At 39.7% G+C, this 15657-nt stretch overlaps 1 protein-coding gene across 1 annotated transcript in view; it reads left to right on the forward strand.

Moving 5' to 3' along the window:
• The window catches only part of SNX29 (sorting nexin 29), a 95637-nt gene extending 80202 nt beyond the window's left edge, over positions 1-15435 (forward strand). Inside the window, exon 21 of the mRNA XM_005420416.2 lies at positions 12703-15435. Within this exon, the coding sequence (XP_005420473.2) occupies positions 12703-12832 (130 nt within the window). The 3' untranslated portion in view covers positions 12833-15435. The remainder of the gene's footprint in view (positions 1-12702) is intronic.
• The last annotated feature ends 222 nt before the right edge of the window (positions 15436-15657 follow it).

Here is a 15657-nt window from a genome sequence, read left to right on the forward strand (position 1 = left end):
GAATATTTTAATTTGGTGTGAAGATAATTTTTCCTCTATAATTTTTTAAGCTGCTGAGCAGTGAGAGTGCACTAAATTGCCTCTGTATGACTGCATAATGGGACATGTGGATGGTAGGAGCCATTTACTGCATAGGTGTTCAGGTCTGGCTCAGGTACCTCACTGTGTCACGTGCACACCCCACAGACACCTCTGATGGAGCTGTGTAATGTTCTTTCCACAGTATTTGCCCTTCTTGAGCCAATTTCGTGGCCTTACCCAAATCTACACGAGTTCCTTGTAATGAATTTGTGATTTTTAAAGCTTACTTTTTGGCCTACTAAATCCTGCAAAACAGTTTGTAATATTTATTCTACAGCTGCATTTAAACTAGCTGATCTATAATTGCTTGTTAAGTTTCTCTTTCTGGAGCTTATTTTAAGAAAATTGCCAGCTTTAGATATTCACAGTCAAATCTCAGCATATGAAGATTGCATAACAGCCAGTTCAGGAGATGTATTTTGGAGAACTTACAGGTAGGGGAAGGGAACCATCTGCAGGTCCCTGACAGAAAACAAGTTTCCAGCAGAAAGTGTTTTGAACACTGTTGATGTGAACATGTTGTTTTGTAAGAAGCCATCTGGCCAGCCAGAGCAGTCTGTGTGCAAGTGCAGATGGATCTGGGATCCAGAACCCTGAGCTCCCTCCCCTGCTCCTCGGGACAAGGCCCTGGGGACTCCCCTGGGAGGATGTGCTGACCCCCTGCACCCAGCCAGCCTGGATCCCCCAGCTGAGCTCTTTGTGAGAATGGCACAGTGCTTGGAAGGAGGAGAAATTCCTCAAGTTCCATTCTCCATGCAGCTGAAAGCAGGGTGCAGGTAGGTGTGATGGCAGGAGGGCTTGGGGCACATGGGATGCTGAGCTTCCCTCATCAGTAAGTTCTCATAGCCCACTACTCTTCTAGTGATGTTGTTTGAAATTAGAATTTGAAACATACAGCTGAAGAGGGAATTATTTCTTTAAATATACGTTCACAGAATGAATAGAAACTGATTAATGGAACTGGAAGAAACCAAACAAAATAATACTGTATTTATCATATCTATTGTATTTATAATATATTTAGAAGTTGCATAGCATGAAACTGTGGCACTTAGATGTTTTTGAAGCCATACTATTCTCACAAAAAGTGAGGTTATTTCTACTCCTGGTTTTCACTGATGTGTTGAAAGGAACTTAGGGGCTTCTTACTCTCTTCAACTAGTATGCATGGCAAAACATATAACTTAAACTATGCTAGTGTGACCTGCACAAAACCCAGTCTGGAGATTTGTGAATTTAATTCCCTACTTAGTAAAATCTTACATGGAGTCATGAAAATGATAGACTCAGTTTATAACAGATGACTCCTGGTACAAACCAGTTGTGGAAATTCAGAGTGTATGTTCAAGAGAAAAACTTTAATTTGACATTTTCAGCTTGAATTCTATTAACAGGGGAAGCTTGATAGAGATGCTTGCCAACAACACAGACCATTGTAAAATCACTTTTCTTGTAGGAGTTTCTGAAATGTGGGACAGTAGAAGAACTCCCAGCACCAGCATTGGATCACAAAGGCAGCACCTGCAGGGAGAGCAGATTTAGGGAATTTGCTGTTTGGGAAGCAGGGTCTGAGTTCTGTGACCTGCCAGCTTGGCTCTGTCTCCTTGTGGTCAAGCCACAGAGCTCTGTTCTCTCTTCAGTTCCCAAACAGCCTTTGCTGTGTCACCAAACTGCCTTTCTGACACTCTGAAGTGGAAAATGGCATTTCCAAGGTTTCTGGTGCAGAAAACCAATGAATGGCCCCTGAAAGTCCCTGCCTGGTGACTGTCCCAGGGCACTGCTGGTGTTTGCCCCCTGCACACCAGGCCTTGGGGCACCAGGAGCTGCTCTGCATTCAGCCAAGGGCCTTTTCCATGTTGGGTGGTTCTCTGTGACATCTGCAAGCACTTTTGGCACAGGATGACATTTGCAAACAGTTCTGGCATGGTGGATTTCTGTAATGCATTGTCAGAGATATTGCCAGCTGAGCTCTCAAACATGAGTTTATGATGTTTGCTCCAGATCCCCTGAAATGTCAATATCTCAGAGCAATTGCCCTTGAGAAATCTGTTATGCAGGGGAAAAAAGGGGAATAATTATTGAAAATACACTGTTCTTTAAATCAGAATGAGTGTGTGCAAATGTATTCCCATATGTAAATTTTACATAATTGCTTGAATGGCAGAATTAGTAGAATGATTTTTTAAAAAATAATTTGCTAATGAAACAACACGACTTTTTTTCCTCTTCGTGTAACTGTTCGATTTGGAGTATTGCAAGAAAAAATATTCTGTAATGCTTATTTCACTGGGAATAAAACCAAAGATTAAGTTTAATTACTTTTCCACAGTGGAAGAGATTTTGAGGAATGAAAGAGGCTATGCAGAGGATGGAAAATAAACTTTATTCCTATCTCTTAGCATATGAAGCAGTAAGGAAAACTCATGAAACTGTGGTTTAGAGCAATCTGTTTATACAACTTATATTGCAGTCTTCCAGTGCTTATTCATGCTCCTTTCTGTGCACCACTGACAGTAATGGATAAATGGATGCATCCCTTCAAATAGTAAAACAAATAATCTTCATAAGGGAGGTATCTTTGTACTTTGCATGTACTTGGCTTTAATCTAGACCAGAACAAGCTTGTTTATGCCCAACTGCACAGTTTTTCAAAAGGAGGTGGGTTATTTCTTTTCCTTATTTGAACTTGTATTGAAAAATACTGCAGCAGCCATCAGTTTTTCCTGTGAAAACAGCAGGAACTAGCTACAGGCCATCACTGAAATTCAAAACATCCTACAGAAGCTTTGTTCCCTGGTTTTGCTTATCTGCCAGCTGTAAACATAATCCATTCAATTCTGTTGTATTACAGATCCTATTTTTGTGGTATATTTTTAATATGTTTGGTACTTGTGTGGTGGTAGCAGAATCCATGAGCAGTTAGCTGAAATGTCCTAGAATAACTTGATGTAATTAGAGGTACTTGTCTATTAATAACAAAAAATTCATAGTGTGCAGCTTTCCTTCCCTGCCATAGCCCTTCACATCATTAACCAATGGGTAAAGAAAGTGATTTTGGCTGGTTTTGTTTTTTTTTTTTTTTTTACTTTAGACTGCTTCAGAGGTCTCCAAATACATGCTCTGTAGATACAAATGAGGCCAAATGTTAGTTCAGAAATGTCAAATGACCTGAACTCTTGAGGTCTGTGCAGAACAAGAGTGGCAGCATCCTGAGCCAGTGCTGGTCCATGTGCAGCAGCAGGGATGGCTCAGGAATCCATCCTGTCTGACCTGACCCTGCATGGCCCAGGGACAGCAGCCAGAGAGAACTTTGTGTATTCACAGCCTCAGTCTGACATCAGGCTCTGCTGCTCTGGGAGGATGGAGCTGCTCATTTCCTAATGCAGATCTGCTTTATCACTAAACAGGCTTCTTCAGTTTCCTCTTGCTCAAATAACCTGATTTTAAACAGAAATTCCAGGAAGGGTTTGTACTGGGATGGCTTGGAGATAGGGTCACCATCTCCAAGAGCAGACCAAAGTCATTTTTCTTCAAATCTTCACATATTAATTACACAGTGCTCCACAGTTTGATTGCCAACAGCAGTATGAAAGTTTATTTTTAGTTTAAGATTTTAGAAGTGTAGCACAATTACACTTAAGAGTTTAGTAAAAGTTATGTGTTAAAAAGAGACCTACTAATCTTTGGGTCTGAAAGTCAGAAATATGGGCCTTGCAAACAGCAGAGTCCATTTCTTACTATTCTGCGTCTATCTGACTTCTGAAATCTTTTTTCTCAAATCTTAAATCCTTAAGGACTCATAAGTTAATTCTTTATAAGAGATTTAATTTATTAGTTTTAATACAGTAAATCTGGTAAATCACATATATACACTGAACAGCTCTAAATGTCTGACTCTGTTAGAAATCTTTCAGTAGAAGGCTCCTGCATAATAAAAGAGATAAATCCTAAAGCATCAGCTATTGAGAATAGTCAGGTATGACCAAAGGGAAAGAAAGAAGATGGTGTTAGTTTGCAGACTGAATATTTTATCATATTTTTACTGTTAGTGCTGCAGCTGAGTCAAAATCCATCTAAATCCTAAAGACTCCAAGAAAACCCAGTGCCCAGCATTGCTGAGCACGGGGCAGGGATAAGGTGAGAAGCGTTCCTGTCTGCCTGTGGAGCTGTCACTGCACTCAGATTCTGTGTCACCTGAGCAGGGCACAAAGAGCCTCTCTGCTGTTCAGGCCAGCACAGCTCGCACAAACCTCCCCTCCTGTCTGCTGGGGATGTTCTCCTGCTGGCAAAGCAGAGCTTCCCCAACAGAGAGAAAGTTCTGCTCCATCTCACAGCCTGGTACTGGGCATGAGCACCTGTGACACTGCCCAGTGACCAGGGGCTTCACTGAGCTGCCAAAGCAGAGAAAGGGAGTCACTGCTTAGTTCAAAATGTACTTGGAGCCATAAGATGTCCTCTGCCAAAACTGGCTGTTCTTCCTCACAGCAAAATCTTCATGTGGCCAAAAGCCACAAAACTCAAAACAGCAAGAAGGGGATTTCATAGGTAACGAGGGAAGCGCCTGTTTTGTCATCCTGTGATCCTTTGCTAGCTTCCTTCTGGGACAAAACTCAGCTGGCCTCCAGCAGCAGATTCTCTGGGCAGCAGCAGCCATTTCCAGGCTTCTCCAGGAGCTGGAACTGAGAAGTTTCAGCAGCTCCCAGCTGCAGGATTGTCATTGCAGCCCTGGAGCTACACTGCAGTGGCTGCCAGCAGTGACACAGCCACGGCTGCTCACTGCTGTCCTAAATTCATTCTTCTCTAATATTCTGGCAAATATTATTGCAAATCTGATTTATTTTTATTTTGAACTCTGTAAAAGTTCTGAGTTATAGAGGGACCAATAAGATACACTTTTTAAAGGCTCTGAACCTAATGATACCTGGAGAGCTGACCCCAAATTTCAGGAGCTCCTGGCCAGCAATGCACAGTGCATTGAACTCCCACTGGAGTCAGTAGCAAATTTTGCTGCCTGTTAACCTAATTTGGAGTCATAATGAAAAAAAGGATGAACTGCATTTATCACAGACATTTTCATTTTACAGAGAAAATAATTAAAATATGATTAAACAGAAAATGTGATTTTGGTTGCTAATTACTATGGTCACCTTTTTGCTGGCCAGCCTGATGCTTGTTTAGTTTCTGTCTAATCCATCAGGATTGTTGCATCCCAAGCTGGCTCCTGTAGTCATTTACTAGGCAGTGTCATTCTTCCACGAGCTTCCTTTTCTGTCTTGGATTAAATGTAAACATTAGTTCCTGTCTTCATTACCAAGAACAAAGTCAGCATTTCCCTTGTTATTCTGTTGATGGTTCTCATTTATTTACATATTTCCCCATCTTGATTACTTTTGTTTATTTAGAGAGCACAGATCTAATTCCACTATACCAAGTCTCAACCCTGTGATTATGTTGCCAGGTGCAGATGTACTTTTTTCTATGGGCTTATCCAAGTCAGTGGGAATTTCTTTTTTTATCTTAGGAATACTAAATAATGGGCTAAAATGAAGAATAATTTAAAAGCTCCCAGGGGCTGAGATTATGGCCTATATTTTTGAGGTTTTTAGGGCATGGATCACTATTAGTATCAAGCTTATGTCTGGAATGCAATAACATGCCCTTAGTATTTTAAAAATAAAACCCAGAAAGAGTGATTGCTGATGAACAGTGTTCTTCATGTTACTGTCGTCACCATATTTTCCAGAAAAGTTATGATTATGATTCCTGGAGCAGTTTCTAAGTTTGTTCATTTTTTAAATATTCATAACTGTTATTGTGATATTGATTGAAATCTGGATCTGTTTCTGAGAATGGTCACATCAGCTTTCTTGCCTTTTGCACATGTTAATATCATGTGTAATCTTCATGAGAAATGAAGATACTTCAGAGAAGCAGCTGATACCTCTTGATGGAGCAATTAAAACTGAAGCACTTCCTTGGAAGATCAAAACAACATGTTTTGATCACAACTTTTCTCTATCATTCCATTTGCTTCCATGGTAATTTTAAAAGAAGGGGCTTATCCTTAAAAATAAGAGTGATGGTAATTGTGCAGGTTTTTATGATGGGCAGTTTGCTGGCAAAACCCAAGCAAAGAGCACATTATTCTTTTGGGGACTCTTTAAACTCACTGAAAGCTGCACCTGCCAGTGCTTTGGGGCAGATATTCCTGCCTGGCTGAATTTGAATCAAAGAAGAGTTGGGGACAGTGGAGGGACAGAGCCCCTGAGCAGGGACACAGCAGCCAGCTGGCTCCAGCAGGGCCATGGCCCAGGCAGAGCTCAGGCACCAGGAGCTGTTTGCTCCTGAGCCCATGGAAAAACAGGAGACTGGTAACTGCTGCTCTTCCCAGATGCTCAAATTAGGGGGTGTTGAAGGCTGAAGGTCTGATGTGGTAAAGTAAGGCAGGAATATGCACCAAGTTTTTTACTGCCATTAGTCTCAGTACATTAGTGAGCTCAGGATCAGGTAAATTATAGGAATGAACACATGAGAAGAAATATTTTAAGCTTTCAGATTTTTCCTCTCTGTGACTGGCAAAATTAAGCAAATGGAGGAGATGATAAACCTTCTTTTTTCTTTCCTCCCCAATGCTTGGCATGGAACATGATTAATTATTTGCATTTTGTGTGCTGTGTAAACTAGATGTGGAGAGCTCAGGGGTGTTAATACTTAACTCCTTTTACTGGCTCCACTGGCTTTACTGGTGTCCTGATGTCTGAGAAGGCATTTGCTGTAAACTTTGTTCTTATGCCCAATGCCAATTGTATTGATTATATGCTGTTTAAAAGCTAATTTGGTAATTAAATTTGTCTGCCCTCCACGTCAAAGCCATTGTGTGCAAACAGTTTGTGACTGTGGGGGAGGAAGTGCCTGCCTGGTTGCTGTAATGCACTGCTGCCTCAGCATGTGGAAATTGCTACTTGCCAAACAGAAGTTTTAGTTTATTTTCATGTATATGATGCATTGTGAATCCTAATGCATGTCTTCTGTCTTCAGTTCCTCAATATTTTCAATAACAATGTATTCTAGTTGTCTGTGCTTTCCCTAAAGATAATTATTAGCAGGAAAACCCAAATCCAGGAACTGAACACTGTTCTGAGAGCAAATCTGACCTTTTGTTATTACATAAACAACCCTGGATCATGTTCTGCTTCTGAACCACCTGTTCATGAAATCCCCTTTTGCTGAGTGTGGTGGATGTGCTGCTCACACAGAGCCACCCCTGACAGGAGGAGAGTGAGTAGAGCTGGATGTTGGTGATTTCCAGAGGGAAATGGATGGAACAGCCAAGCTTCCTGCCTTTCAGCTAAGCACAGGAACACAAAAACCAAATATATAAGTTATAAACAAATGTAAATGTGTAGTGGTCTCTGTCTTCCTAGTTAGCTGGGCAGGGGTCGTTTGTCAGAGCACAGTGTCCATGCATTGCCTTATTCTGTCTGGGCCATCACAAAACCTGGGGAGTCACCATTCCCATTGTGCACTGGAAAGCCCAGGAATGAGAGTATTGAGTATTGCTTAGATGGAAAGTGATGAAAGATCACCTTTGCAGGGCTCTGAGCCTTTCCTGAGTGAGTGTATAACACAGATGTTATTCAGTTATAGAACTATTAGATACAGTAACCATCTCAGTATGCCAACTTCAAAATGAAGTTAGTGGGGAAAAATGTTGTGTCGTGAGAGTCATGTACAGTGTCATGGTTTACAGGAAAATTCAAATAGTGCAGATGTTGATGAAGAAAGTCTTTATGCTGTTATGAAAACTGAATTGTAGCATGTGAATGTTCAAGTCAGGGTAATTTGAATTGTAACAAATGGAAACACGATTATGTGTCATTATTTCATTGCAAGAAGAGATCAAATACACCATGAGTGTAGAAGTGTGTATGTGGAAGTAGAAGGAGCTGTACATTAACCAAATGGTTGGATAGAGTATTAGAATTAATGCTTTTCATTTCTTGAAATTTCATTTCAGATCTAATCTTGATGGGAAATGATTATTCAGTTTGTAACCTGACAACTTTGCTCTAATAGTGTCTTCAGGATTTTCAGTGTTGAAGTGTGCTATAGAGGGATTGTCTCTCTATCTCTTCTGTTAATTACTGACTCTTTAAACATCCAAATGAGACATTTATATTAATAAATGGAGATCACAGTTTCTCATCAATAATTATATTTAATTTCTACAAAATTGGGAGCAGTGGAGAAAATGTGTCTCCAGTTATTTTTACACTTCACCAACTGGAATTAGGATTTTACCCAGTTGACTGCAAAGCAGGAGTTAATACAGTACGTGAAATGATTTGGTGAATTCAGAATCGTAGTTAATAATGCCACTAAACAGGTGTCTTATCTGATTTTAATTGGCAGAAGGTGCTGAGATATGTTGCACTGTCAAGTCAGAATTAGTTCTCAATTGTCTAATAAGGATCTCCTGATACGGGTATTGTTGAACAGGACCTTTTTGAGGAGCTGCCTGCCTGAGCACCACATTAAGTGTTGAGGTTATTACCAGAATTAGATTATTATAATGACTAACAAAGAATTAATAACACAAGAAGCTAGCAAAAGTCACCAAATTTACCTGGCAGTGAATGCCTTTTTTCATGAGGTATTTAACATAACTGAAGTAAAACTAGAATTATGAATGTCTCCAGAGAGGCATTTACGTGTGAGATAGATCTATAGATAGATACATGAAATGCCTGATCCTGAGCTTTGCTACACTCCCAAGATGTGCTTATTCTGTTCTCTGATCTCTGGCTGATACAAAAGTATCTCCAATTGCAGATATGTTATACTATTTTTATCAGAAACTTCTCTCTCTAATTTTATCCTGAAGAATAGGCATTGAGATGGGAAATTAATTTCTTCATGTAAACACTCACAATATCAGCCAAGAGAATGCTGCAGTTCCATGTACTGAGTATGTAAAGAAACCCCACAAAATACAGTTTGCATTTGGATACAGGGAGAGCAAGAAATCAAAGGTATGAATAAACCAGCAGCTGATGAAAAGGACCGGTTATTTTAAGCTATTTTCTATAGATGCACTTCAGGCAGAACTTGACACCAAGACAAAATCAATGAAACTGAATCGTTTGCCAAACAAACGCTGGGCAGATCAATCAGGAATGCTTAAAAGCTAAACAATGACCCCGTGGGAAGGAAGAATTGATTGCCTCAGCACGTTGCTTTTTTCTTCAGAATGGGCCAAGGTGAGAATGTAGAAAAGAACTTGAGCATTTAATATGTGGACATTCCACTGCTGAACAGGGCAGTGCCTGGCAAGCCTCTCTGCCTGGACCCTGCTAAGGCTTCTGTGGCTCAGAAGGAACAGAACGAAGAGCAGAATGTTTTATTAAAGCCAAACAGGTGTAGCTGGGAAAGGTGTAGGCTTAGATAAATTGTGAACTTACCTCAGGGACTTGGGGGAGCAGGGCTGGCAGAGTTACTGCAGCACAGCTACTCCCTGGTTTAGATTTAGTTATTTTGAATTTGTATTTTAATTTGAGTAAAACAATCAACTAGAGGTGGACCCTAACTCAGCACCCCCAAACTAACCTAGGGACTATTTTTACTGAGTGTGACAAATGAGAGGATCTGCAAACCTTGTATGTAATGGCTTATTCTTCCTTCTTTATCCCAAACACTGGGTGGCAAAAAGATTTGTCTCAAATCCATCTTCATGTGCATTTGCCAGAAATACAGACAGAATCACGTTAAGGTCTTCATGGTTCTCTGCAAGAGTTTGTGGAATATTTGACCAGTTGAACTGTCAATACCTTTAGAAATTGTCTTGGTTAGTGCCAGAGACTGTGTAGGTATTGTTCTAACTCTAGGCCAGAACTAAATTATTAAATCTAATAACAAGAGACAGAACAGAGGGGAGATGACTCTTTCGCTCCTACTTGTTTACCTTGTGTTTTGGGTTGGTCATTTTGGCAAGAAAGCCAGAGCTGAAGCAGGCAAGTGAGATGGGTGGTTCTCCCATCAGGTTTGGAAAAAGGGAGGATCAAAAGGGGGCTGAAAGACTCTTAAATTCATGACTCTTTTAATACTTGAAAGTTTTTCCCCGTAGAACATCTGTTTCCATGGAAGTTGATCAATTCAATTTCAGCTCCAGTTTTGTTTTCATGCTGGATGCATGAAGCTGTAATTCCTCAGCTATACATTGATTTCTGTAAACCTACATTAGATAATGATGTGTCTTAGATTGTCATTATAAAAATTAGCTAAGACGTTTAAGATAAATTAATCTCTAATTTAGTTATTAGATATATCATGTTGTGGAGTAGCATCATTTAAATTAACAGAATTACTTGCAATTTCTGTCCTTTGCTCACAGACTTTGGTGTTCATGTAATTACCCTAAATGACCTGATTACCTCAGCCCTGCCAGACTGAAATTAATTCATCTCTCTTCATTTTAGGGGAACTGCTTCTGCCCCTTTTGCCCTTTTCCCTCTGAATAGCTTTGCTCCATTGGGCTGGCACTGATGTCGTTTTGGGGACATGCCAGCAGGAGGAGCTTGTGCATTAAAATGTGCTTTCCATAAAGCAGTCACCAAATTACAGTAATTGCACTCCACTGGTGCTCTCTGCTGCAAGGTAAACCCCTTGTACCTGCCAGGGATCCCCGTGTGCCCCAGACAGCCAAAGCTCTGTCAGCAGTGGCCACTGTGCTGGGGAATTAACCTACTTTAGATTGAGCAAAGCCCCATGAGGTGAATGTTCCATTTTATTCCTTATATGTTTGATATTTAGATTATTTTACATTTACATGTTCTGAAAAATACATATCTTAAAACAAAATCACAACCCTCTGAAGTCAATGTCACATGCTCTCTTTTATAAGAATTACAGTATCAACACTATTGCTCAGTTTTATAAATAGTATAAAAATTATGAGTAATAATATTCATGTTACTAAAAGAAATCCATGGTAATGAGCACAGCTGAAATTGGATTCACATGATCAGAATTCTCTACAGCAACTTAGATAGCATTGCTGAGTTTCAGAGTAAGAAACTGAAGAGCCACAGTTGGAAGTCCAATTATCCTTAACATAGGCTAAATTAATTTTTAGACTTTTTATTTTAGTGACAAGGAAAATAAGGAATTAAAGATCTAACATGTTAATCTGGTTATTGAAGAAGAGGAGGAGGAGGTATGCCACAGGTATTTTATGCATTTTTTCAGACAAAGAACTTCTTAGTTACCTTGAAAGACTAAATACTATTATAGGAATGTGGTGAATCTTGCTTTAGGAAAATCCTTTATTATTTTAACTAAAGCTATTTGAGAGTTTTCTGCTCAGGAATTTAGACCAGTTAAATACTCTGCCATTTAGAAACCCCACAAAACTTCATTTTCTGCTGCTTAGCATCTGAACTGAACATAACTTTTCCATACTGTATTTTTCTCTTCCCTTTGTGGGGGCAGCTGTGTGTGCACTGTAGTTCTGAAGCCAGTGGCAGGGCAGGACAGCTGCCCTTCCCTTGCAGAAGTGCTCTGCTGCCTGCAAGTGAATTTTCCAGTCAATCCCAGGACTTGTTAAAGGCTTTTGCTTTGCTGACATCTCTCCCATGTGGTGCTCCAAACGCCCCAGTGGGGCCTGAGTGTGCCTGTGGCTCTGGCAGGAGGGATTGACCTGTGTGTGAGAAAGGTCACTCTACAGCAAAAGAAACTGCACAGAGAACTTTGGGGATTGTTTTAAAATATGTCTGTGTTTGTTTAATATGGCTGGAAGTGCAGATGAGCAATTTCTCCTTTCTGGACTTGTTATCGCAGTCTGAAGATAGATATTATGAAGTTGGGGTTTTTCACTTAGGAAAATAAGCTTGGCTTTGTATGCTGTGTAATTTTATTGCTTAGTTGAGTTGCTAAATGCAAAACTTAGTTTTATTTATTGATCTGTGTGTAAGTAGTTTAATTAAAAACCATGTGGAGTCCTGTAAAAGAATGGCAAAAGTACAATGCTATCCCTTTATACTGTAGTTTTCCGAGGAGTCTATAGCCTGAATATCACCTAGGTAAGCTGGAATTTTCTGTTACTGCTTGTTTTTGAACTTAATGTACTTCTTCTCAGAGTCTTTTGCAAAAGGCTCATTCATGTAAGACTGTAGTCTGTTGTGGGTCAGGAGAGACTGAAGAATTCAGGGATGTATTACCAATGTACTTCATCATGTAATGATACATCCATCCATGATTAGAGGATTGTTAATTGAGCATCATCCAAGCTCGTCTATTTTGCTTGTACTTTTATCACTTCAAAATGCTTTTCCCACCATTTCTGATCTGCAACTCATAGAGATCCGCTTTTATCCTGTAACTTGCAATCTTCCATAAAGTATTGAAAGTTCTACTAGTTCTCATTTCTGAAAGAGCCCATTCTGTAATTCACACTTGAGACACCAGTAGAAAGAATGCAGTTCCGTGGTGTTGAAGATGTGTGCTGTACTTCGCAGTCATGTGCCAGGCTCTCATAACATCTGCTTTTTTCATGTTGGAAGTAGCTACACAACAATTTGATAGAACATAAATGAACTGTTCTGTGTTTATTTTTTGTCTCCCTAGTGATATCCCAGCCTCTGGAGAAGCAGTGAGCAAAAGCAATCGCTCCAGAGTGAGCACGCGCTTCCCCAAACTGTCCCGCGGCCACCCCCGGGAGCCCCGGAGCCTGGAGCCTCAGAGCGGGGACCTCTGACCCTGCCTGCACTTGGCACCATGGGCAGCACGTACTGTCAGTTCTTCTGTCATTCCTTCCTAGCCTATATTTATAATTTAAGCTCCTGAAGAGACTACAGCTGCATCAACTTAAATCCTGAAAAGAGACATTCATTACCAAGGGTCATATCCTGATTAACTACTTTGGAAGGCAGCAATCACTTTCTCAAAGAATACGAGGGCTCTTCACGAGAGCTCAGCAAACTGCTCGGCGTTCCCTTTGTTTTGTAAAGCTGCACTGCACAAATTCTCCTTTGTTCCTCTGAAGTCCTTCTGTCACAATGAATTCCTTGTTTGTATTATGTTGTCCCTTTTCCATGTACAGTTTTCTGTTCCAGAGAGACGTGGGCTTCATGTCAAGACAATTTTTTTTCTCCTTAGAAGAACCTTTATGATTATCACTACTTAATATGTCAGAAGGATGTGCTTAAAAGAACCTCACTAACTTATTACCTTTTGTAAATAGAAAGACTGGGTTGTTTTGGGTTTTTTTTTATTGTCAACCTCTGACACAAAAGTTTTTAAAAAACTTCACCATGTAGATGATGAGAAAAACATTACAGGTGGAAAAATAGCTTTTGTACATTTCTAGATAGATAGTCTCAATAGCATTCATCTGAGGGAAGTAATTCTTTAAAATCAGAGAATGTAATTATTTTTAGTGAAATTTCAGTCTTGCTGTAAGGCAGGTGCAATATTATTCATTTCTACAAACCACCATAAGGATACACAAAATTAATGTGGTACAAAACAGTGCTTTTAACTCTTGGATTATATTTTGTTATTAATTTGTGGTTTAAGTTACAGAATAGTCCATCATTAACAGGGCAGGGTGGAATTCTTAATCTGATTTTGTAATACCCTTCACATGGTGATACTTAAAAATTGCCTGTAATGGAAGTGCCTGTTACCCATCACCTCTTACTGAAAAGTAATTTGTAATGCTACAACTGTAAGAGTAACTAAAACATTGACAAGGATTGTTACAAGTGATGGAAGTCCTGACATGGATTAACTGGAATCCAGTTCAGCATCCATTAGCTGCACTGCCATAGGCAGTTAATTATGTTTTAGCTATCTTCTTCTCTTCGTTAAGTTTAAGCAGTGTATGCTCAAATTTTCTATTAATTGTGTTCTAGTTTTCCTTTATGTAAGAACATCATTCCTCTCAGAAGTTTTTTGGATAACATTACTTAAATCGATGTATCTTGTCATTTTACTATCCATTCATTATATTAAATTTTCACATCTTATATTATTCTCCAGGAAAAAAAACAAGCTGATGATTAATAACAGATTTTGTACCTCGGTGCTTTACTAAAGTTCCAGGGAACTGGAACTTGTGTTCTGCAGTGCTGTGAGCAGTGAGTGCTGTTCGGGCAGGTCAGTGCTCAGTTTCCAGTGGCACCTCTCAGGTGAGAAAGGCTTTGTTACCCACAGGGAGTGGCAGCAGCGCTGCCTGAGCAGGAGCCCCACGTGCTGGGTTCCCAGCACTGAAATGTGGAACTTCCAGATTGCACTCAACAGCAAAATGTGGCAGAGAGGAGTGGGATTCACTCTCCAGGTCAGAAATTTCAGTAGGTGAAATACCACTAAGTAAAACCACATCACAGAAATGAAACAATATTTCCTAGTCAGTAAGAGATGTCAGGTACCACACAAAGAGAAAAGCCCAAAGGCCAGTCTGGGAGCTCACTGCTGTGTGTTCATTAAGAAATTAATTACTGTGTTGGTGTTTTGAGCTAGTTACAGTGGGACACTCACTTAAGAAGAAAGGGAAGTGAGTAGATTGGCAGTTAAGTAGCTTCTCCAAACTCTTCAGCCTGATGCAGTGCTGATGATTTAACTTGTCTTTGTTGGAAAGAGAAGTAGCTGTAATGATGGTCCCACTTTGAAATAATTTTAACTCATTTTTCTGAAGGTGGAGACTTGGTTAGTAGAAATATGGCACATGAATTGCAAGTAAATTTGAAAGAAAACACTGTGTGGAAACCTTTGTGGTGTATCTGTTACATGAAAGCTGTATTCATTTTCAAGAAATAATTCACAGATTCAAGTACTTATTCAGCAAACTGCAAATGGTAAGAAATTTCATTTACTGCGGACTGAATTTCTTTTTAGTTGTTTAAAAGGACTTTTTTGTATCTGCATTTGGCTCTTAAAATTATTTCATTCCTGATTATCTTTCTTCTTGTAATTTTTAAAGTATGTATGTAGATCACATAAAGATCCTAAACTTGTTTACCATGTACAAATTGCTCTTTGTTAACTTTAGCTGAATTGTGTATCAGCTGCTAAGATGACAGTCTGCAAACAATGTTCACTTGGTGATACGAGATACCATCATGGGTGCATTATTAATCCTTTCAAAAGCTCTGCTAAAATCCCAGGAAATAATCAAATGAAAGCCTTTCTTCACAAGCTGGCATTCCCACTTTATACCCCTGGTTATGTAGAAGACTGCAGTGGTACCTGCATGAATGTCAGTAGGTGTCTACTGACAGGAATGAGCCAATTTTTACCACCTCAAGACATTCTGAAAGGCTCTATCTTAGAATCCTGTATATCTGTTACAAATCCCACTTCTGTTCATTCACCAGAACCAGCAAAACCTCTTGAAGAAAGTTGACCAGTTGGTATTAAGAACCCCAAGTAAATACATTATTCATCTGAAATCCCTGTAACAACGAATCTGCCAGTGAAATGATTTTATCAGCTTATTCTGTTCACCCAATTCCATCCAGTTACAATTTTTGTGCAGCTCTAAACTTCCTTTGGCTGACTCACAGCTCTTCAACCCCTGTC

Source organism: Geospiza fortis, unplaced genomic scaffold (assembly GCF_000277835.1).
Source record: "Geospiza fortis unplaced genomic scaffold, GeoFor_1.0 scaffold237, whole genome shotgun sequence".
Lineage (NCBI taxonomy): Eukaryota > Metazoa > Chordata > Aves > Passeriformes > Thraupidae > Geospiza > Geospiza fortis.